Source organism: Anguilla rostrata, chromosome 9 (assembly GCF_018555375.3).
Source record: "Anguilla rostrata isolate EN2019 chromosome 9, ASM1855537v3, whole genome shotgun sequence".
NCBI classification, from domain to species: domain Eukaryota; kingdom Metazoa; phylum Chordata; class Actinopteri; order Anguilliformes; family Anguillidae; genus Anguilla; species Anguilla rostrata.
Window position 1 is genome coordinate 23,205,464 of NC_057941.1, and position 26,266 is coordinate 23,231,729.

The 26,266-nt window shown below is 36.9% G+C and overlaps 1 protein-coding gene across 14 annotated transcripts in view; it reads right to left on the reverse strand.

Annotated features, from left to right (window-relative positions):
• Positions 1-26,266, reverse strand: part of ntm (neurotrimin) — a 324,623-nt gene that overhangs the window by 21,435 nt on the left and 276,922 nt on the right. For all 14 annotated transcript variants that reach the window (XR_010332427.1, XR_010332430.1, XR_010332429.1 and 11 more), the window contains one exon: positions 16,848-16,973. Coding sequence is in view for 10 of the 14 variants with exons in the window: in XM_064351097.1 (XP_064207167.1) it covers positions 16,848-16,973 (126 nt within the window). In the remaining 4 variants the exon portion in view is untranslated. The remainder of the gene's footprint in view (positions 1-16,847; positions 16,974-26,266) is intronic.

Sequence of the window (26,266 nt, forward strand, 5' to 3'; positions counted from 1 at the left end):
CTCTCCTGTGTGTAGGCAGTGTGAGCTTGAGGGTCTGACAGTATTTCTGCTTGTTACTGTATAATGATGTAAAGTACGTGCTCTTGAATAGACTGAATAAACTCAATTTAAGTGTGGTTATGTTATGTGCATTCCTCTGATGACTTCATGATGCAAAAAGAATTTCCCAACAGATTAATAAACAAATCAGTCAATTAATCAGATTTTAATTCTGATAGAAAGATGTATGACATACAAAAAAAGTGAGTTTTTGAACTGAGCAGCAATAATCATCATTTGATACTATATTATACAAATTAAATCGCAATATATTTATCTTTATGATGTTGTGGAATTATGTAATAACCATATTAATTAATGAGTTCCATCTGTAATCAAAAGAGAAGCAAGAACCACACAAAGTCAAAGAAACCACTATGCTGCAGTTTTTATGAGCGTGATTTGTTTTGAATGGTTCAATCTATGCACTGTGTTTAATGAGCAATTTATTTAAATGTATTTCATAAAAGTGCCCTACTTTCAATGCACACATGTAGTAGCGTCTTTCTGTTTTTACACTAAATATTTTTTATACTCGACATAATGCAAAACAATGTTATTTCGGTAATTAGAAGGGACATTGAGATTGAACAACTGAAACTATATATATGCACAAACCCCAATCATATGTCAAACTATCTCTAACTTTGCTTATTCTGAAAAAGAAAATGGAAATGCTACTGAATGACCGTTTGGGTGCCAAAAAGAGCCAACTCGTATTGAGGAGCTGAGCCAAATGATCCGACTCACCGGAAAAAGCCAAAATGCCCATCACTAATTTCTTAACCATCATATAAATAAACACAAGTGGGATAAACCATGAAAAAAAGGCTTGGGGGTAGACTTTTTAAGTGAATATCAGTTCTTTCTTTCTTCTTAAAAAAAATAAAATAAAATAAAATACTTGTCACCAGAAAAAATTTATTTTGACAGATTCACTTTGATCTGACCTATCAAAATCCACAGGCCTTTTGTTCAAGCGCATAATGTGATATGAAAACCACATCTGTTACTAATGCTCAAAACATCCCATTTCAGATTTTGACAATATCATGGATACAACAATCACAAGAGATAAATATTTTTAAAAATAGGTATGAGTTCAGTGACTGGAAGGCTTGCTGGAAGCGTCTGCCTGAAGCTCTGAATTCTATCATTCCAAAACACTTTCTGCGTATTGAATCACCTGGTCCAAAATGCCTCTTTCGTGGTGTCAAAGATCATTTTACGCTCGCTTTTTGATTTGATACTTTTTGTTTCATCCTTATGGGTTTTTTTCTTTTCTTAAGCCGCATAAAGGGTTCTTTTGTGATTAATACATTTCTCAAAAACTGTAAAATCACAATAAAACGCAGGACAAAAGAATTTCCAAGGTTCATCCTTTGTAAACTGGGAGATTTCTTGTGAATGTCCTCTCTCAAATGAACAGATTCAATTAAGTTTTCCACACAGCCGAAATCAGTCAGCTGTCATAAAAGCCTGTCACCTGATGGAAATAAAGCTTCCTCTCTTTGAAGCCACATTCTCTGCTTCAGATTTATTCACTGTATCTCCTACACTGAAAATAAGAAACTTGGAACCCTGTGCCTGAAAAGACTGACATTTCCTCATAGCCACGTAGAAGATGGTGGTGGGGGAGGGAGTCGGTGTTGAAAAACCAACTTCTTCCCTCATATCAACTTCGGAAAAGACACATTTCGAGGATTTTTAAAAATTACACGGCAAATGTCCAAGGCAAAGTCACATTCTACCTAAACTCCTGGGAGATATGTGAGGGTGGGAATGAGGGGGGAAGCTCTACTTGTATAAACAAATGAGGTGAAAACTTTCTAAATGAGTTTCAAAACTCTTCCAATCTGCATCCAATCTTCCCACTCCCTTGAGGAAGCATTTTTGAAATGTACTGGTCTGTCTTCATGAACAACGCACAAAATTAAAAGCCATTTGTAAATTTAATCAGCAGAGTAAAATGTAATGTCTTCTTGCTCTCCCAATACAGCATATTCTGGGAGAAATGTGCATGAAATCTACTGTAAACACTTCCATCAACATCTGTAATCACTCCTAAAGTGCATTGATTAAGGTTTTTTGATCATGTGAATATTTGACCTTTTTGGTGACAAAACTCTTAATTTCTCTAACATAATTACATAGGTTAAACACATGCTGGTACCATAATCTAAATGACAAGACATTATTACTCCTCACCAAAAATGGTTTGTATGTGCATTTGAGTCACCAACTGAATTTGTTTGGACATCAGGTTCATCCATTTCCCAGTAAACAAAGTTCCATGTCTTGTTCCTGAGTGAGGTTTGTACAGGAGAACAAACAGCATTTCAAGGTAAATTCCTTTGTCACAATGCCCTCGGAGTATGCAGCACACAATTTAGGAGTTGATGTCTTAGAGAGATTGGCTCTTATTGGATTGGACAGTAAGACAAACTCTAATGCTGTCCTGCCTGTAACATGTCATAACATCCTCAAAGTTCCAATTGACAAGCCAGGAATGTGTCATTGGAATTGAAATGCCAAGCACTGCTGACACATACTAGATTTGTTCCAGTAATGAATGACAATTAAGAATTTCTACTATTATTGATACTAATTGAGCCCTGTCAACTTGCCAACAGTCATATTGTGTTAATACTGTTATCAATTTACACTATTTAGTGGCTAGGAATGGGATTAGAGCTAGCTAGCACCTTTATACTAATCTGAGTGCTTGACAGGCAGTCATCAGAGATAACTTTTGATCTCAAATCAGAGAAAATAAAAATATAAATGCTAGTTCCATGGTATTTTTTCAGTTTCAATAAATTATTTAATTAAAACAGATTAGATCCTTGACCATACCGGCTTTGTGTACTCAATGTTTTTTTTTTCTTTGAAGAAAAAAGGAAAGCATTAGTATTAGATTTAGTACCACATCAGAATGCTTCATCAAGTGTAACTCCACAATTTATATTCTATAGCCCTCCTCCCAAGTATCTTTCCCTCAGTTAGAAAGCATAAATATTATTTTTGAATAATTCTTTCATAACAGCTGTATATTTTTCATTAGGATTGATAGACCCCCTTTTACAACAAGAAATGATTATTCATTATTTTCTCCCATTTCACAGAGCATCAATTTCTTCTTGATCAATAAAGAAAAAAAGATGAACTCATCCAACAGTGCTTTGTATAGCAAAGACCACGGCAGGGTTTCAAAGACACATTATTGTGACACAAATTAACAGGCAAGCATTTAATGCGGTCTTGACTGTGGGATCTACACTGTACTGTTAGGATCATGAAAACATGTTCAACATTCAGGTTGAATATTTAAAAATAAATAAGCAACATTCAAGATACAGACCATAAAAACATTTAAAAACATTATTTTAAAAGATACTGAAACACACTTGAAACACGATTCCATCACCTCCAAAAACTCAGTAACGTAAGTTTTCCATGGCATTGACGCATCAGCAATAGTGTTTCTCCATCAGACAGATGGGTATCCTGTGCTTTAAATGTAATAAAAGCTATTTGGAATCTTCCGATGGCAGAAGCAACATTATTCATAAGATAAATACTGCTGATAATATGGACTTTCTTAACGTTGTATTACACAAACTGAAAAGCATTCTGGATCCTAGAGAAGCTGAGAACCATCTATACATCTTGAGTGTGAATGAACCGAATACTGAGCAGTATGTATTGTGACTACAAGAGACAGTGCAGTGGCTTTAATGCCAAGGTACTGCACCATCATGTGATATAGGCTATTTCATTATTTATGTTGCCTTACAGCTGTGAGACAAAATGAAACACAGAAACACTGCTCTTCCAAGGATCAGAATTTTCATGAGCAATGAAGTAGTTTGTGCCAATCAACCCCACGAGTAGAAATTATAGAGGTGTTTATAATATACACCAGGTTGTAGAGCCATAGATATCTTTCACCTTTTATCTAAAGTAGACTGTCAAGCAAAAAAAAAAAAAAAATCACAGACGCATTTTATGCATATGTACACAAGCATGCATGCACGCACACACACATTTTATAAATATTATGGTTACTATTCACGACTTCAACATGAAACAGATAATTATAGTACACTGTGTGCACCTCCGTCTTTTTCTTGGATTTGGTTCATGTTTTATGATGCCCTGTATCTAAGATACAAGCAGAAATGAAAGCACTACTGTACAATTAAAGAAGCTTCCTCAATTGCTGCTGCTTTGCTCTTCCTAAATGATATTCTTATCAAACAAAACATGTTACATTTGCTTTTCCTGTGCATAACAGAGGACCCGTCTGCTCTGTATTTCACTGAAATATTCAGTATGTTAGTTTTGTTTAGAAGAGGAACAGTTCCCCACTGTGGATGATCTCAGTAGGGGATTACAAAAAATATGAACAACATGAGTGCACTGCCATTGCTATTGTCACTAGAAAACTGACAAAAAATCACTAGAAAGCTAAACAAAATCTTGAAAGTTCAGGAAACTAATTTTTCACTTAATCTTTCCTAAAATAGAAGGTATCACTGACTGTAAACATAGCCTTTAGTAGTAATCCACAATTATCTAATTATCTAAGGCCACACATTCAACAGTCCTATTTGGTGAGATATTGGGATGGCAGGTATGTCATCTGCCAAGTTACATACCTACACAGCACCAAGAGTTTGGCCCTTAGCTCACACACATTAAACATTCTCTATTCCAAAACAATGCGGCCCAAAGTCTGAATGACCACATTCTCTTCAGATGGTACTGTCAAATAAAAGAACACTGGGATAAGTTACATGAAATCATTTAGGAAACAATGGGTAGCACTGTTTTGGAATAGACAGGTCTTCAGTCTGTGTCAGAAGATGGGTAGTGTTCCTGCTGACCACAGTCAGAACAGACCAGAACAGACAGTAGTTATGACTTGAAAGTGTAGACATCTTTGGGAGGGTTGGAAGGTCCCTAGAGTTAGCACAATGGAGAGCTCTGGTTGGTGTAGGGTCTGATAATCTCAGAAGACAGGGTGGCACAGTCCCGTACAGCTGCACAATGAGCTAGCTCGAATGTTCTGCATTCGATGCAAGCTGATATTAGTGGCCAGTAGAGGGAGAGGATAAGGAGAGCGACATGGCTGAATCTGATGTGGCTGTAGATCAGGTGTGCGGCAGAATTCTGGATAACCTGCAGAGGTCAGCATGCAGAAGCAGGGAGACCAGAGAGTAGGGGGTTGTGTAGGTGGGAAATGACCAGCACCTGAACTCAGAGCTGGGTTTCAGTCCAGTGGATTCTCTGGATGTTGTGTAGGAAAAAATATGCATGTTCAACAAACTGCCATGATGTTCTAAGAGAGTGACAGTTCCTGTCAAATACCATCCTGAGATTCCTAGCAGATGAAGAGGGTGACGCTGTGGTGTCATCTACAGTAGGAGAAATACGATTTATGTCAAAAAAGCTTAATGAAAGCAGTTTTTAAGGAGTTTCTGGCCAAAATACATCATGAATTTAGTTCTTAAATCTGGAGCTGATGGAGATTGAGAAAGGAGTGGGTCCTATGGTATTGTTTTCAGGATCATCCTGGTACAGCCAATACAAAGAGGAGTTTTAATAACCTAGGCAACAATTACACTTAGATCACTCATAAAATTCACTGCCTGCTTCACTGGTACAAGCAGAGACAGTCCTCCTCACACAGATTTTAGGGTTTCCCTTAATTACATCAACATTGCAGAATCATTATGTTATGATACAATGTGCTGTCCCCATTGGTAATGTCCTCTTAATTTGGCTTGAGACATAATTACAGTTTTATGTTCTTATCTTTTTCTATAAATATTCAACTAGTTAAATTAGCCTACAAAACATTAATGTAAAGTGTATCACCAGTGTCTTGTAAAAACAATTGTAAAAAAAAAATTCCCCCCTCTTGCACAAAAGTATTCACCCAACCGTATACTGTATATACTGTATATGTTTGACAATTCTATGTACACAGCTAATGCCAATTCAGCTGGATGAAAACCCCATGCAACAAAAGCACAATGTTGTATTAGCAAATGGGAAAAAAACTCATTTTTTGTTGTTCCTGAGAGCTATTTTTGTAGATTGTAGGTTGACTGAGTGACATACTAGATGAAATGCAAATTGCCCTAGATAAAGTCATCTGCATGACAAAGATACGGCAATGAATATGACATAATGATGTTATTGTATTTTTACATTGATTTGAATTAAATTTTCATTTCCAAACTACATTTGATGGTACCTTTTTAAAGAAACAGCTTTAATACATTGTCAAACTATGAAAAGCACACACACATTTAATTGCAAGTCCATGTTTTGTGAGTCCAGGCACACTCACTGCTGTAACGCATCTGTGTTGATTATTTATCTGTGTTAATTGCCCAGGAACAGTCAATGAAAATTAGCTTTAAGCTATATCTGAAATTTATCTAATTTATTCCAGACCTTTCACAACAAATACATGAAATTGCTAACAAATAAATGGAATCCAAAAATAAATAACATCAGAAATTAATAATCAGAGAAACAGTGAAATATGCTGTAATGGCTTGTATTGTGAGCAACAAAATGTAATAAATAAATAAATAAATAAATAAATAAATAACAGTTTTATGCTTGTTTTGTTTTTGTTTGGGTTTTTTGGACCATTTGTGGTTTAGAGTAAGAACATTTCTGACAGGCATTTGAAAGCACCTATGGTCCGTGGGGTAACGAAGTGGAAAGACGGGCCATTGTGATTCCTGGCAAATGAGGGTATCACTTCACAATGGATGAAAAACTGCATTTACATTATTAAATTACATAGTTTAATCGGCTGAGACAAAGAAAGTGAGAACATTCCCTCAAGGTATTATAGAACTAAATGTGATATATGTTAAATGGGAACCCAGGCGTTTATGTGAGAGCTTGTTCTCATGATAAATTGCTCACTGTTGTTTATGTGTCAGTAACTGGACTGGTCAACAGGATGAGCAGCTTTGCATAATATAGTGTTATCTTTTATAGCCTCAGTTAAACCTTGCATCTCTCACATTTAAAAAAAGGAGGTGTGCATGTCCAGCTGTAGCATCAGAAGCCTGTTGCCCAGGACTACAATAATTTTATCATGGGCAACCAAAATGTAATGTCTCAAATCCCAGGGATCTATTAGTATATTCTTTCAGGTTTTTGCCATTTTCAGTTGTTAAAATTTGACAAAAGAGGAGAGCCTTAGAGGCTAATAATAATAATAATAATAATAATAATAAGAAGAAGAAGAAGAAGAAATTAGTGTTCAATTAAAGGAATTTGTTATCATACGTTGAAGGAAAATATACAATATCATCAGACAGCACCCAGGCCTTATAGAAAACACAAATCAAACTGCCAACATGATTCATGAAGATATCACATATATTACCAAAGGTTGAATTGCATCCTACAAGAATGCTCTTTATCTTCAGTTGAGTCTAAAGGGAACCTGTCCACTCAGCTTAATCACACTGGCAAAGTGAACTGTAAAAATACACAATTAATTCCCAGAAGATACACATTCATTTTACAATTATTTTCAGCACAATCCTGCTTGAAGCCTGTCAAGCAAATAGTCTTGATATATTCCCAATATATTTTGACATAGATTAGGTTGGATTTCGCTCAGAGTTCAGTATCTCACATCTCAAGAGTAAACAATGACTGGCTGAAATGTGGACATGTGGGAGGGAAACACAGCAACAGCCAGTACCCCGAAGGCAGTGGCGTAGCCAGAAATGAAATTGCAGCTGGGCCTGAATAAAAGTGGGTGGGCCACACAATTCATTCCGTAAATAGCTCAATAGCATTTACAATACATTACAAGCGCGAAAGTGTTCTGCTATGCATTGGCCTGCTGTGTTACACTGCTGTTGTTTATCTATTTAATTTTGCCGACTTATGTGGATGTATTTTCGCCAGGTTTATTTGCAGTAATACTGATCTGTCATTACTATTAGACTTAAAGATCGTGTTAAACAACTAACATTACAGGTAACGTAAACTAATAATTGATGTCCTCAAAACATATCGGCATAAGTAAATCAGCTGCTGAAAATGAATGAAAATTTGAGTCGAAATATGAAAGTATATGTTTCTATTTGATAGACTAGTTACATAGGCTACCAAAATTGTTACCAGAATTCCTGACCTGAAAGTTCAGGATTGGATCAGATAAAAGAACGTTTAAAGCCATGAGAATCAATCAAAGCTCGTTGGCATTTTCATCCCTTTCAATTAGTCTTTCGGCTTCATTCCCTAGTACAGCATTCGTGGAATCCGCGCACTGAATTTGGATAAGCTTGATTGAATAGATGTCGAATAGATGAAAATGTTTTCACTAGGCTAAGTAGGGGGAGGGGTATCGTATCAGCAGGGAAATTATGCTCTTAACGACGGTGACAAGTCCGCGTGTCTTTTTTTTTTTTTTTTTTTGTTATCACTAAAAGACGAGATGCGAGTTGCACCCTAGGATGGGCCTTGGCAAGAAGTTAGCCATGCCTCTGCCTGAAGGGTCTCTATTACCAATTCAAACTTAAAATCAAAGTGTGAGTGACATGAGCCTTTATACAAAAACAAACAGCAATACGAAAAAATAAACATGTACAATAATTCCTCCTGTGGAGGCTACCAAAATCCTGCAGCTTCAAAACAAAGAGGGTAGAAAGAATGTAAAATTTTATGACTTTAATGTGTACATTACAGCCCTATACTTCATTATTCTAACTTCAAGTTGATGAAGTAAAAGCTGTCAGACTACATCTTCACAACATTGCAAGTGAGAAGAAGTGGCAATTAATGCAGGAATAAACACCTTCCTAATCATCCAGGCTTCAACAATAATGTAGTCTGCCTCTCCATCTATCATTATTTCAATCCATCAATATAATCACAACATTTCAGTGTTTTAATGCATACAAATAATTAAAAAATATAGCCGCAAGCTCCAATGGGGGGTATAAGCGATAAGGCCTAAAGAATATCAAGCATATAAGAAATTACAAAATATTAAAGAATTATAGCATGTGGTTCTGCAGTGATACACATTCTACAGAAATGAGAAGAATATTTACAGTTTAATAATGAAAAATAATGGATGTCTATGGGAAATGGATTATTGGTTAGAGAAATATTAACCAGTCATGGTGAGTCTTATTGAGAACAATAACTATATGGAAAATCAAAGCAAGATTTGTGAAAATTGGATGAGTGCTGACTGAGTTATTACTATCAATGTGGTAGGCCACACCCAATCTGAAATTCATTGGCTCACAGCTTCCATAGTTACTGTCTAGTATTAGGCTGATTTATAGCTACCAATTACGGTCAGGTTCACTAATGCTATGTACCAAGCTCTGTGCAAACTGAACAAAAATAAATAAATAAAAATCCCTAGCGAAAAAACTGTTTTACATATTATGCAAATTAGCTAAAGTTTACAATGGTGGACTCATGTTCCTTTTCATCTCCTTGCTTTTCATCCTAAGGAATATACTGACCAAATTTGTTGTGACTTGGACAATGGGTATTGGAGTTATGGCTTTACATTATAGAGGCTACCGTGTAACTTTTCATTATCCCGCCACCTTGTGGACAATTAAGGTAGTATTTGGTGCGGAGCTTGTTGAAGGGACTACCAATCAGAGATACTGTTAAGCAAGAAAAAACAATGAATGTTTATGGAACATAACTTACTATGTGATAGGCCATGCCCACTTTTATAAATTCCAACAAAACTTTAAAAAAAACTTAAAAAATGGACCATGTGTACTGAATTTCATGAAATTCAATCTAGCCTTTCGTGAGAAACATATTTTTAAGGTTTATGGCACGCACTGTGGACAAATTTTAAAATACTTTGTTCAGCATGGCCCCTCACAAACATCTATGTCAAGCATTGTGAAAATTGGATGGACAGTCAATGAGTCATGGCCATTTATGTGATAAGCCACACCAAATTTCAAATTCTTTGGCTCAAAACTCCCAAAAAGTTACTGCCTGATATAACTTATTTATGGTTAGTAAGTGGCTATGTACACTACTGTTTATGTTGTTTGGTGCAAATCAGTCATCAAACAAAAAATATATATAATGCAACATACAATGCAAATGAACATAAATCCAATATGCAAGACTTTCATTGTCTTTGGCACGTACAGGTTCTTCCAGCGACTCACAGGACTGTAGTGTGAACTGGATAAAAGGCGTGGGAGTTATGATCTGTAAAAAGGGGTATACTTTTGAACTTTAGTTATAATGCTCCCATGTGGCTGATTTCATGTTTCCTGTATTTCACACCTTTGAGATGAGTGTCCCGACTTTAAAGTCTCTACAATCGACCTTCTCATGGGAAACTGAACAAAGGTACAGAGAAAATAAATATTTAAATAAATAAAACCTTAGGAATACTACAGGGGTTTACTAATATGGGCTGAAGCCCTGATTCTCAAAAGTGATCTAATATTATTATTATTATTATTATTATTATTATTATTATTATTACAACTATTATTATTATTATTATTGCTGTCATTATTATTATTATTATTATTATTATTATTAAATGTCATAGAATAGCTCTCTGAAGAATTTTAATAAAGACTTTCAGTAGACTTGCAAGTCAATAGATAAAAAGATTTCCCAAAGTTGATTTGACATTGTTTAGTGCTAAAGTCCAGTGTGATTATATCCATATTATTTTAGATCCATGCTTAATGCAAATTACCCTTGGCTCTAATTGACTGAGAGATTGTGAGCTCAAGCGCACTCCAGTAACCCTGACTGAAACTGCTCCATTTCAATCTCCATATCCAACCTGCATTTAAAATCAAGCGCTGTTATTACCACCTACTTGTGCAGTATAAGACCCAATTAGCACATCTGTCTTTATTTCTAATGCCTGTTCCCCTTACAAATTGATTATTCAATGTGTTGCCACTTGAATATTTAGATGTGCATATTAATATGTGTGGGCTGCAGGCATATTGTAATTTATTTCTTTTGTGGGATATCTTTCCATTACTACTAAAAGTTCTGAAGCCATCTTTAAATATTTGCCTACCGTTTCTAAATACCATCAGTTATATTTCTTATATTCGTTCATTTCCTCATCTGAGAGAATTGATGTCAACATCAGAATTTGGTTAAAACTGTTTTGCTATCTAGCTTTACTTTCGACTCACCCATGACACTGTCAGTCAATAGAGAACATTAATCACATCAGCCCAGCCTTCACACCATACTGGACATCAAGCTCCTGTTAATGAGCCGCACGTTATAAGGGTAGTAAACAGGAGCAACCTTCATGCAGCTCCAAAACCATTTAAACGTACTCCACCTTCTGAGACCAGAATTCCACAGTAGCCTATAATTGCAATTTCAAACTGTTATTTCATAATGTTGAAGTTGAATTACCACTAAATCTGTTATTGTATAATTCTCCGGAGAAGTTGTTGTGTGCAGCAGAGTGATACTTGGCCATACAATAAAATATTTAGTGGTAATTTGAGTTCACAGTGATGTAATAATGAAGGTACACAGTGGAGTATGTTTAAGTCGTTTTGGAGCTGCAAGTTTTCCCCTGTTGACTTTCATCATAAATAGGGGCTCATTAGCAGGAGCTCGATGTCCGGTATGATGTGAAGGCTGGACTGACATGAACATGTTCTCTATCAATCAACAACATATTGGGTTTGACAAAAATAGGGGTAGATATAAAATAAAACAAATTCCAAACTACCCTTTTAAGCTTTAATGCAATTATTAACTTCATTTTCCTTCAGCAAGCACCAAAACCAAAGAAAATAAATGGTGGTTGCCAAACAAAGTACCACTTACATATATTTGTTAGACAATTTTAAGGCGACTTGGTGATCGAATCTAGACCATAGTGCGGCAACTGCAAAAATAGCTGCTTTCCAAAACCCAAAGGCAGCCCTTAACACAGGTTATCAAAGAGCCAAAATTTGTGACATTTTCAGATGTAACTGAAAGGTTGTTTAAGAGGATCCTTATAGGCCTTCAGGAGAACATAATTGAAAGGGGACTTTTTCTCAGCTATCAACAATGATTTAGGATAGTCTGAATTACTGTTGTAGCATCACTAGGTAGAACTAGGAGTATCAGAAGTTCTACAAACATGCTTTCATTTTCCTTGCTATTTTAATGGTCACCATGAATGAATCTGGTCAATTGATAACTTTGTGACTGAACTGCAATGAAAATGAAATAGTTATGTGCAGAAAGTACTTTGGTACAGACATAAGCTTATGTTCTTGCAAGCAACTAATTGGGGCACATAGGTGACAGATAGCTTCTATTTGCAAACAAGAACATGCCTGCATGTTTGTGTGGATCTCCCCTCATCCTGTTACTGGTTTTGCAGAGAAATGAATGTTCTAAATTGCAGATTGCCGTCACTGCCAAAAAATAAAAAGCACCATACCGAAGTGCTCAAACCCTTTGTACGAAGGATATCAAATACCTCATTGCCTTTTTCCAGATTCATTTACAGCCTTAGAGTAGGTGATTGTGCCCATATTGCACTTTACAGTATGGCATAATGAGCGATCTTAGATTAATCATCTAGGATGGAAAGGTGCTAATTACAGATATATCAGTCCACTGACAGTTCATCTCAAAAACACCCTTCTTCACTATAATGCAAGTTGTGGTGTGTTGCGGTTGTTGCTCAGCTCAGTTTAAAGTGAGTGTGTGCACAATTATAAATCACTTCACAAAATAATAGGATTTTTGTAACAGTGAGAGATAACTGATAACATAACTACACAGATGATAGCCTGTAGAAATGCATTAGCCAATGCTAAACCTTACCATTTACTGTTGAAAGCATTACAACAGAAAGGTTTAACAGTTATTGCCAACATGTCCTGGGGCATATGGCCCCACATAGTTCAAACCTGAATCCCCAGGAAAACACTGAAAAACAGTACAATTTTGACACATGCTTCTAGTAACGTAAAATTGAATAAAGTTTTCCACAAAAAAATCTTTAGTCTTCAATAATTCAATCAATAATTATGTATGCATGTGCAAGGAGAAGAGGGGGGTGTCTCTCCCCCTCTTTCAACTACATAAAATGTGGGCCTGTCTTTGCCTTTTATTTGGCATCTGAGTCTTATTCTAAACTGTCAAGGAAAAACGTTGATTGAATCCAGGTGTTGCTGTACATATTGCAAAACACAAAGAACAATCAGCACAGCTGGCATTATATTGCAGTGCAGTATTACAGAACTATATCATTGTTCATAAAGGTACAGCTGGGTGTGGCCCAAGCAATGGCCATTGTCCTTGCCTCAATCACAATAACAGTGTGATGCACTTACAGTAGGATCTGCCTTCCAATCACATTAAATGCCAGCAGGAGACAAAAAAAGAAACACTTGCCATCAAGTTATAATTTGTCTGGCTGTAAAACCATTCTTATTTCTGTGCTCCATTAAACAGCTAACCAATCCTACAGATGGCTGTCTCAGCTATCAGCGCCCACAGCCCACAGAGACTATCTGTAGACATCCCTGTTCTTCGCAATCGCTCACAAGATTACGCTTGACAAAAACCAACGATCTTGAATATATTATACAGAAAAAAAGAACATTAAATCAAGCCGTCTGGGGAATTCAGAGCAACGGCATAATATTTGATGGGATTCAATGAATTATGGGTGCTTTTTCATTTGTTTTCCAAAGGCAATACTAAAATGCACGCATTCTAATTGTTCTGATTATGATTCATATATATGCCACTGGCATTGAGAGTGAATGCAAGTATGCAAGTGTGGAGTTAATATACAGTATCTAAAAGTGATTTCAATGTATGACAGTATGTCTGTGTACTTAAGAAAGCTGCCCTTGTCTGACATGCTATAGTACTTTTACCATTTTCCTACTCAAGGTATTGAATTGAAATAAAATTTGCCCTTAAACTTTGGGTGTGCTATAAGTTACATCAATGATTAGTCTTTTGCCATAAGTCCAGATGATCATTTCTGACACACACCTCACAAATTAGTGATGAATCTGCCATCACTATATTCATACCCTTGATACAGATGAACAGAACATGTTCAAATAAATAATAGACATACTGATTTATATTTGAATCTCAAGCATGTGTAAAATATTCTGTTTTAATAACGAAAAGATACTCATTATAAATGTATTTCTCAAAAATATTCCTGTGATGGATATTCACGCTTCTGATTTCAGGAAACAAGAAGCCATGTAAGGCCACAATACAATTTGTTGACATTGAGATTTTTTTTGAGCATATAATATAGCTCATTACTTGTATTTCAGATGTGAATCCTTTGAGGGTATTGTTCGTAAGTGTACACATACTTGCCATACCTGTAAACAGTTATAGCATTGATTTGACACACTTTTGTGATTTGTCATTTTGCAGTATATCATACAAAAATGCAAACAAAATAATTTTGTAAACATGAAAGTTTACGCAGCAAATTCTCTTGTTTGGCTATGTCGGGGTTTTATAGCTTCTTGATTGAGACTGATACATCTGTAAATGATACTTCATTCATGATGCATGGAACACATTTTAAACATCTGAATTATAACGACATTGCTCCTAAGGGTTACTGATAACATTACCATTAACATGTATATTTAATTAGTACTTGTAATTCACTGAAACTTTTCTTAGAGACAGAAATTCAATAAATATTTGAAAATGAACCCCGGGGAAGGTGATAAAGCAAACAGACAGCGAACAGCCAGCCATTACAAGGTCTGCTTAAATTGTTTGATTTAAACAGATCTCGCTTTAAATACAATTTCCTTGGGATATTCTTTTCTTAAAGGACACTACAGTATCAGCCCTTTCTGCTTTTCAACAATGCACCAATAAGCTATGCGAAACATCAATATTAACACATCGGAGATGCACATCTGTGAATAAAGGATATTTACGCATTTGCTGAAATAAACTCAAATCCTCAATTCTCTGATCAGGCATGAATTCCACTGAAGGTGAGCAATGCATAGATGAAATCATTTGAACAGTTACTGTACCCAGCATTGTAAAAAAAAACAAAAAACAAATTGAGATGTTTCACATTTCATTTAAATTGGAATGCTTTGTAGAATGATGTACAGTGACATGGATTCTTTAACAATTTATAAGACAGTATGTTTATGTGGAAAATGTATTAATATTTCTACATACATATATAACTACACGATGATATATGAAATTGTTTATTAAATGACTACAAAAAATGTTGATTTATATCACGACAAGCTGATATCTCATTTGTTATTGCACCACAGTAAGCACATTTAATATATATAGTTTGCCATTTCATCCAAATCAATATCTCAAAGGCTGTCATGAATTCTGTTAATGATGCCTGTCTGTGCTTGCTTACCATTGGTGGAATGAGACTACCACGGTGGTTAGGAAAGCACGATCACTGACCATCATCTGACACACACTGAAGATCTCATTTATTGCATACTGCCTTTCATCCAGTTCCCACCCTCTAGTACTCCTATCTTGTGTACTTAAGTTGGGTTACTGTGCCATATCATTTTTTATAGCTTGTTAGGGGTGCTATCAATATATATTCATGATTTACATTTCACTTACATTTATCATTTCAGAAATGCTGCATATATATATTGCCTATTTGCTGGTCTGGGAATGTTGGTAGCCAGGTTGATGCACTTCTGTTCTCTTGCATTGTGAGCCACAGCGGATAACAGTGTCTAAATGAATGCCATACAACGCAAAATCATGATAAACTCGCTGCTGATCATCCAAGTGTAACCATGCGCATAATCACGCAGCGCTTAGTTGGTCAACATGCTAACTGAGCACGCTTGTACAGCTGTTTGTGTGAATATGAATGTGTACATGAGCAGAGGAGCTTCTAAGAGTCACATTTCTGTGGAGCTAAACTACATGTAGAAGACTGGGTCTGACAGTAGCTCATTATCGAGGCTTCCCAGACACTCTGCTTTACCCCCTGCTAATGGTAGACCATCAGAGCTCTCTCCATGTGTCTTCTCAAAATAGGCCACTCACATCCTCATCAAATTTAAATTTCAAGACTAGAAATCTTTATAACAACACAAACGTAAGTCAATTCTCCGGCTCTATGTGATAGTGTCACCCTAAATTATGCAATTTAAAAAAGTTAAAAAAGAGAAAAAAAAGAAAGAAAAAAAAAAAGAAAACCACTTCAAAAGCAATCCTTTCAGTCCTTCTCCTGATCAAGCGGAGTGCACATTAGAAGAAATTGGGACTCAAGTAGCTGAGGTTTATAGTGAGATGGCCAGCCTTTTGCAAAGACTAGAAAAAGGTACAGAACCACTGTCCTTTAAACTTGTCCATCAAGAACATCACAACACACAATCAAAAGTTATGTTTAAAAGGATATTTATGTACAATTAAATTTATTTAAACAATAAAACAAATTTAGCAGAATCTTTATTTTATATAATTTTTTTGTTTTCAAAAAAAGATTGAGCAGAATGAGATGAGGTTAAGCACTGGATTTCAAATGTCAGCTCAAAAACAGAAAGCAGTATATGTTTATAATGCAAGCATCTTGGCACCATTGCCACATATCACTGAGAGGTACGAATAATTCAGCTCGGTTGAATTTTCCCCTCTGTGTGACTATTTTTAGAGAGCTTCCGATGAAAATGTTGCTGCCCTAGAAAAAGTAGGAATGGGCAAAAGGAGAAAAGTTAAAGAAAGAAAATAAGGAACAAAAAGTATCACTTTCTTACCGGTTGAAGAGAGAAGTTTCCATGTGACTGAGGGTTCTGGCTTCCCGTTTGCAATGCACATCAAGGTTACATTGGAACCTTCGTTCACTGCTAAGTCCTTTGATAAATTCATGATTTTTGGAGGTACTAAGGAAAAAGAAAAAAAATATGGATCATTCACTGTATACAGGCATTGGGAAACAACAAACAAACAAGAAAATATGAACACATACAGTATCTGAGCGGGGGGGGGGGGGAAGAAAAAAAAACTCATAAGGCCCCTCTTTCTTGAAGATACACCGACACAAACCATAGAACTTCAGTAAGCAATTTTAGGACTTGGGCACCAAACGTTCACACCTGCAGAAATGAAAACCGCATGACATGGAAGTGCTGACCTTCAATCAATGAATCAATCACAACTGCTACTCTGTGAAGTGTCTTTGTGACAGTTCTCTGTAAAAAGTGCTGTACAAATAAAATTGAATTGATTTGAATCTCAGCACAATCGTCATACAAAAATACTAAAATATACAAAAAAATACAAAATAAAAACTATGCATATACATAGTGTACAGTGTAAGTAAACATATATACATATACATATAATATATATATAATGTAATTATTACCTGCCATATTTTTGTTCAATGGCATAAATACCAAAACTGTGATAATATACGATATAATAGTTTTGGTTTAAATCAAATCTAAGTGTGCCAGGAGACGTCATATATTTGTGTCATGGTTTAAAGAAACGGCAATCTTTTCATTTCTCTCTCTTTGTCTGCGTGTGTGTCTCCTACTCTCTCCCAGCTGATCTGACCTACCCGAATTGAAGATCTCAGCTGCCCTGCCCCACAATAACTGAAGATTGATCACACCTGTGTGGAAAGTTTATAAAGGCCTGGAGTTTTTTTTTCTGTTTTTCTCTCTTCACTCCCTGCAAAAACGGTGCCCAGGCACCCTATTGGTTTGGTTTTCCCTTTTCGTTCTGTTGCCACACAACCCACACTCACTCCACGCCTTTCTCACTGCACACAATACCTGCACTACACACAGACTACGGACTACACACCGCATGCCGCACATTTTTATTCATTATTTGAATAAACATTGCAGTCTGGACTTCCATTATGTGTTATGGCTTGAACGAGCCGGTCATATCAACAGTGTTACAGTCGTACGCTCCTTTCATTTGTGCCTTTGATTGAATGAATGGGATAAGTGCTTTTACAATGTGCTGTCTGACCTTGATGCCCTCATGTCAAATTTGATTTTACTCTTACTGCCTTCTGACTTGGCCTTGGTGACCTTTGAAATGTTGGCATTACCAAGATGAAATTCAAGGCCTGCTGCATACAGCAATAACATCAGATACTGTCTCGGTGCATCACAGTTCTATTGCTCATATGAGTCTGCTTGATTGCCTCTGCTTGATCCTGTCTGACCACACTTGTTTCTCAGATGCCTGCAGTACCGAGCTTAGACTTGACTTAGGCTTTCTCTATGTTTTTCGGTGTCATTAGCTTTGACATTCTAGTTCCTCATAATGTTAACTTCGGTTTCTGATCTGCCAGTAGAAAGGATTAAAAATAGGTCTGCATGAACCCGCAAGCTTGAATATCTTTTTTTTATTTTTGAGGGAACTTGCCACATATCTTCCAGCTAACAGAGAAAAAGATGTACATGTGCACTGAAAAAGAATACATTTTCATGCATGTGTTCACGTGTTTCATGCATACTGGATGTGCCATGCATATACCATATCACAATACAGGGTCAAATTTATCATAAAAAGAAACTGTCATAAGTACTTTAATTACTTCTAAATCCTCTCTACAGTGGTACACAAATGACCAAACATTAATTTGACCTTGTTCACGCTGTGTACCATTTTTTATACTTTTATCCAGTTTGAATAAGGACTCAAGTACATTGACAATGTCATGTTGAAACCAATGAAGGACGAGTTAGTAGAATTCAGAGATTTTTTCATAAAATTATTATTTTTTTCCAAATACAGCAGCTTTTTTGGGCTTTTTCATGCCAACATTCAAATAAGAATTTGAATGTTGGCATTCAAAATATTCAACGTCTCCAAAATGTTACTGAAGGTTATATAGTCATAATCACGCACAAGACCTTGACATTTCATGCAATCTTGATAACAGCAGCTTTACAATCATCTCTCTATGTGATCACTGCTTGATTATGCTTAAAATACCAGTGAAATATATTATCACACCTCATGGTGAGCACATCCCCTGACGTTCCATTAACGCTTTAACTGTATAACATAAAAAAAAGTTTATCTGCTGAGCGCTGACATGTAGCAGGCTCTGCTTACAGTGACCTATTTTTGAAAAATTCTAATGTAATTCTTAAAAATACCATGGACATTGCTAACCCACAAAAAGTCACTCACAGAAGGCTTACCCAACAGTCATACCAAACCAACTTTCTGGCAGAGTAAGAGTCAAATACAAAGAAAATAAAAACACTTCCTCCCTTCCCCACAGCAATAAAGCCTGAAGCTAGATCTAAAATATGCATTCAATCCAATACAATGATTAAAGTTTAATGGTAGATTTGTTCAAAATCCAAGAGGAAAAAGTTGTTTACTCACTTACTTCAGTTGCCATGATATTTTGAATCCCACTCCCAATCATGCTTTCCAAGCTTTGAAAGTTGTAAATGATGCAGGCTTCTTTCATTTTAAACACAGTTCTTTGTGTGCTGTCCCTGGCTAAGACTGGCTTGGCACTTCTGTATCACCAATCAGACACATTTCACTCCATGAAAAACATACATTTCCTCTGATCATTCTCATCTGTAACCTGGGTCTGAATTCAATCTACATCTGTCCCTAAATTTTGACAAATAAATACTAACTTTATGTTTCTTCTTTACAAACATAGCTTGAGTTCTGCAATGGCCAGTATTAATTCAAAAAAGGTTTAATGGAAAGGACACAGCTTCTTGGGTCTTTTATACTGACACTTTTGAAAGGTCATTTTGAGACAAAGGTGCCAGTCATCCCTGCTGTGCAGATGCAGCACAGCTTCATGTGTCTGTGAAACCACATGCAACCCCATGATGGGATGGAGTAGTGTGAAACAACAAGATACTGTGTGAAATGAGATGACAATGTTTTGTAATGCTAGTTTCTGTCAGAAAGACATTTTTGTCTTGGAAATATTGGAAAACTCCAGTGAAGATACAGAATAAAAGTTTTTTAAAACTTCCATGAAATGCTTTATAGTCAGGTAGTCAAAATGTCCAAAACTCTAATTAGTCTAATAATCCTGCTGCAAGGACTTTAAATAACATGAAAAAAATCCCATATCACCTACCCTTGCCTTTCTTCAATTGCATCCCATTAAATACCAAGCAGATTTAAAACTTTGGTCCTTACCTACAAAACATTGATCACGCTACTACCTTCATATCTACGCAAAGTTTTCATTCCATGCAATCCAGCAAAAAGCACTAATCACAGGCTCAGTAATTGATGGCCTGCTCATTCCCAATAATATCTTAAGTTAAGTGGCTGTTTGCTAGAAAGGGCCCTAAACTGAAATACTGAATTATACGCATGTCAAATAATTTGATTATCCCAATATTTATAGGTCCCAGCTGTTTAACCCTTCTTACAGAAATACATTAAATAAATGCATATAAACTTTACTTTCTGTAGCATGAACAGTTTTTTTTAAATCCATTGTCTAACTCCTGTTTGGGTTCCTGCATGTAATCTTGGAGCTAAAATGCAAAGAAATACTGTAAAGCTGTCAGACCCCTACTTTCAACCACTCTTCTTTTATATAACATTCCCCCCCTGCTGGGCTCCTACCTCCGCTTTCACACCTACCTTACTGTGGCCCTCCGGCCCTCGAGCTCTAATAGAGCAGCGATATTTCCGTTAAAAAAAATTCATTTATATCTTCATTCAGGCATTTCACAGACACAGTGGCCTTCATGGCAACCCACACAGCCACCTACACAACAAAAATGTACTTTTTACATGCAATCCATTAGTACAGCTGGATATTTACCAGAGAAATTTAGGTTAAACACTCCACTCACGAGTACAAGAGCAGTGTTCCATCTTTGATTTGAACCTGTAACCTACAAGTCCAGATCCCCAGCCTCTGGACTACACTGCCACCCACATTGCACTGAACGATACAACTTTATTTTATGATTGTTTTAATTCTTGGACCTGGCAAGAGGACAAAGTGGAAATGCTCACATAAGTTCAACTTTGTTTACTAGTAAGAAATTAATGACTCATTTTCTCGTTTACCGATCCTCCCCTTTAATGAGGTATCATTTACAATATTATTCTTAACAGTGACCTGACCTGTTAGAACCACAAAAAAATCTCACAGGCCACTGACCTGTGCAGGTGCTGGATTCAAAATTCTATCTCTCTTGGCAATTTGATTGATTGACTGATTGACTGGATTGTGAGTGACCACAAGGAAGATGCTACACAGAGTAAGCAGCTATCTTTCCAGCAAACAGTCTGTGCAGAATTGTTTGGCTCTCCAGTTATATTTCTATACAGTTGGAAATCTCCGGTAGGCACATGTAGACCCTCTGAAACACTTCTGAGGGGCCCCAGCCACTGGTCACATTATTCAGGAGTCTTTCTTAAAAGAAGCCTGTTTCATAGAAAATGCTCAAAACGATAGATCTTTGAGACAGCACTGTTTACCCTTCCAGGCAGCCACAGATGTAGAGGCAGATTGAAGGAAAGGCTTATGCCATTCCTAGGATTCAAGCATAAATTCAATCAAAATCCCCCCCCCACCCCCACCCCCAAACTGCATCTACTGCATTCATGGGTGGAGAAAAATAACCTCAAGCTCAGTTGCTTTAACTGAGGTTTATGGTTTGCTGCGGGTCTGCAGCCATCACTACAGTCATGAAAACCTCCCATTGAAGGAGATAAAACTGAATTGTAGACCGGCTACACAGCGGTCAGCAGGTAATAGAAGTTGCCAGAACAACCAGGCAAAAAGCACAAGTCTCTTACTCTGTCAACAAAATGATCTGATACCGATTACATTCAACGAACAAGACAGAACATGTCCAAAGGCCCCATTCTCTTCGAAACAACATTACATTTTGGTTAATGTGAAAAAACTCCTGTCATGTGTACTGTAATTGAAAGTGGTTTTTCCTGGCTTTTTACACCTACAACTCTCATAACGCTGGTAATATTATTTGTCAGAGACCCCTTGTGTTTCACTGTGGGATTCTGGGTTTTTCTTTGACTGTGGCTAATAGGTGGTCCATGCACTAAGACCGGATAAGAGACAGCCTATGAATAGAGACGGGCTCCATATCAGCACTCTGGGCTCTACACTCAGCGCTAAGCAGTGTAAACACAAACGCAAGTGGGTCTTTGCTAGTTTCAGACTGACGCAATTGCCATTTTCCCATCCAGCGCCCACATTGTGTAATTAAGGAATCAACTTGGCAGTGTCTAAAAGAGGTATGTTCAGCACATTGCGGCGTTCATTTAGATGCTGAAGCATTCATCATCTAGAGTTTGGTTTCGGTCTTTGCGTTGTTTCGTTATTTTAAGGACGCAATATTAAGATAGTAATGTGCCTACATAGGCAGGTGTGCAACACGTGTATATCCTCCTGTCTGTTACACACACAGAGGTAAATGGTAAATGGACTGCATTTATATAGCGGTTTTATCTATATATTTATACATAAGCACTTTACAATTGATGCCTCTCATTCACCCATTCACACACACTCACACGCCAATGGCGAAAGGCTGCCATGCAAGGTGCCAATCAGCGCGTTGGGAGCAATTAGTGGTTAGGTGTCTTGCTCAGGGACACTTTGACACTCCCAGGGCGGGGATCGAACTGGCAACCCTCTGACTGCCAGACAACCGCTCTTACCTCCTGAGCTATGTTGCCCCATAATCGTACAAACATGCGTACAAACCTGCATAAAAATATCAAGATTACAATGTGAAATAATATTGTGTAATATTGTGTATACAATACTATACACTACAGTACAAAATACACAATAATAAAAAAACATCATAATAGTATCGCATACCCACAGAGTACAGGTCTATCGGCCAAGGACCGCACACCTGTTCCTCAGCGAAGGGGAATGCTACCACATACCGAAAGGCTGTACCAAACATTTACATGTTTGCCTTCTGTCCCTGTGCACTCCCCGTTGCTGTGAAATTAAGTCATGCCAACCAGGGGTGAGTCTGACATTGGGGGGGGGGGGATTTGCACCTCCAAATAAATAAATATTTCAGTACAAATGTTAATTGATTCTACCAGAGTCAGCTATGGCTGGGTATTAAAGATGCAGACACATGCAGGCCTCATCCATTCTCACCTGCAAGAGCTGGCTTTGTTGTTTTATTTTTCTGTATGTATGTGAGATACTGTATCTCCTAGTGAGTAATATGGCACAAGAATGAAAGTATCAGGGTTAATAAACTTAATTAAACCTTATTTAAAACTCTGACATTTAAATGCATAAATTAAATACATAACATGATCCACTGTGGCGACCCCTAATGGGAACAGCCGAAAGAAGAAGAAATACATAACCAACGCTTTTTTTGTCAGGCAGCTGATTAATTTATTTAAAGTTTACATGTACCACTTTTGGATATTTTACATCAAGCTTATATTGGGATGGGAGGTATGCTAAAGAAACTGATACATCAAGGGATCCGTTTATTTACATGTTGCTATCGTTCTGCAACATAGCAACAAGTAAGTGCACATGGCCCAGGTACCTTCCTGTGACGGCAAGCTAGCACAACCTCCAGCTCCAAGAAGGATGGAAGAACCAGCAAGAAAAATCATGATGGAGCCCGGTTTTTCTACAAACAGTGCAACGAAGATCCAGAGATGGTGACCAAGTCAGAGTTCCCTTGGACAAGCCAGCAACACACTTTGTTTCTCCCATATTCTGCAATACTGTTGAATTGCTTATATATCTATACAAATAACACTCTAGGCTACATTACGGTTGACATTTACCATCTAAAACTGGCAAAAAATCACAGAAAGCACTAAAAAAAGAAGGGAAAAATGCACGTTGTATCCATTTGAACCTTAAGCTTTATTTTGCGCTCAAATTATCCACTGTTAAACTAGCACCCTAAATGCACCTTAATTATGCACTAAGATCATTGAAATAGAACCAATCCACTTTGCCCCAGCCTCTCACCAGCATTTCTCAACAGGGTAAAGGATACTGAAAGGATGGCTGCTTTTGGGAGCAGGAAGACAGCCCAGAAAATGAATCAGATTTCCATGAGCAGAAATAAGCTTCTCTTGACCCCACGGAAATGGACTGAATGAATATAAAAAGTAGCCCTGGAAGCAATGCTTTGAAATGATGTGAACCATTTTGGTTTCTCCTATTTTCCTTGAACCAGAACCTGAATCTATTCAGTCATGACAGAGAGTGCCAGCTTCATGAATCCAACATCAATGGACCACTAAAAGACCACACTTTGTACGCGCTATTTCCTGAGTTAAAAAAGGCCTGCTATTGAAGTCATAAGAGGAAACACAATTTAACTGCTGTATCACAGTGCCCAAAATGTTGAGCAAGTTAAGAATATATTACATAGTTTCAATTGTCTTACTGTGTATATATTGTAAGAGTAATTTTCTGATTGACAGTATATGTGTGTTAACATAGAAACAACCACGTGATTAAATATATCCTTTATTATTCTCTTGACTATTGTTATACCATATATCCTAATGTAAGTGATTTGAAATGTACTCTTTATAGCAAATAGTTTCAAATCAAGTGTTTAGCCCTCTGCATGTTCCGAGTTCTGGAAAGTGAGAAGACACCTTGTCTGAGAATTGGTCAGTAAACAAACAGATAAATGATCAAGGCGAAGTGTGAAAAACAGATTGTCCCATTCTCCACATGTTGGGAGGACTGGTGGATGACACCGCAGCCTGGAGGATTTTATTGTACGGTCAATCTTATCGGGAGACAAAATAAAGCTGAGAAGACCAAGGTTGTCAGACCGGGTGTCCACTGCTAAGGAGGGTAAGGATTAATTAGGGCAGGGGGCAGCTGTTTAGGTGAGAAGGAGAAACACGCCTCCTGTGCCTAGTGGAAAGTTACTGAGATTTTGGATATAAGGAACAGCCTATGCATCTGAAACTTCAGAGAGTTTTGTGAGTGTTCTCTCATTCTTTCTTCTCCTTGCAAGTTGAATAAAAGTCTTATTGATCTCTGAAAGTGCTGTGACTCTGTGTTATTGGGGAAGGATCTCACCTCTGGGTATGTGGAGATGGGAAACGGTAATTTCCCTGACATTATATATATATATATATATATATATATATATATATATATATATATATATATATCTCACAACACTTCAAACATGTCTAAATCTATTAACTGTCAACAAAGCTGTACCTTTTTAATTAAAGGAATAATTAGACATATTAGCATCCTCTTTGAGTTTACCAATTCATATTCAATTAAAAGAGGTAAATATGGTGCAGGATCAGATCTTGCATCCTCACATTGGTATCAAAATAAAAAAAAGAGAACTGTAGATGAGTGCAGACAGGTTCAATGTCAGCCATTACCAAGCATGGCCAGGGAACAGCCTACCATTTAAAGTAACACTAGACATTCCAACACTCAAATTGTCATTGAAAAAATGAGGACATTTCAGATTTGTAGAGTAATACCTAGATTAAATGTACATTTTCTAAGGATAAACCTGGGGTGAGACACTGTTCAACAAATCTAATAAATGGAAAGTTAATTAAGCTCCATTTCTCCTATGGGATGTATCTTTCGTGGTTTCTGTGTGAGCTGGCAGTGCGTAAACAAACTGTTGCAGGGACAATAAATGTGGATTTAATCACACGCCAAAGTAACTTTTTCATACTGCTCTAGTTCCATCCATCAGTTCATATGCATAATATTGTACCCCCATCCTTTGTCCTTGACAGCTGTATGTACTGTATGACAAACCAGCTGCAGCTGAACGAGTCACCATGCAGATAGCAATCGGCACAACCTTTTTGTTCAATACCGACAGATGATTTGTCAGTGTCACCACTTTCAGTATCAAGAATGTCATCACTTCTCCCTCTCTGATCTTTCTGCTAACCTACATAGTGCATGCTACATTAGCACTGCAGTTTGCATGAGTGTGCACATGCATACCGTATGTGTTTGTGTTTGAGAGAAAGAGAGAAAACTGAGAGAGAGAGAGTGAGAGAGAGAGAGGGAAACAAAGGGAGAAAGAGAAGATGCTGGAGGGATGGTATGAAAACAAGAGCCTCTCAAAGGTGCAGGCCCATTCCTAATAAAACCACTGGATGTCAGCAATTTATTGGCCCAATAATGACAACAAGGTCTTTTTGATATTATGAG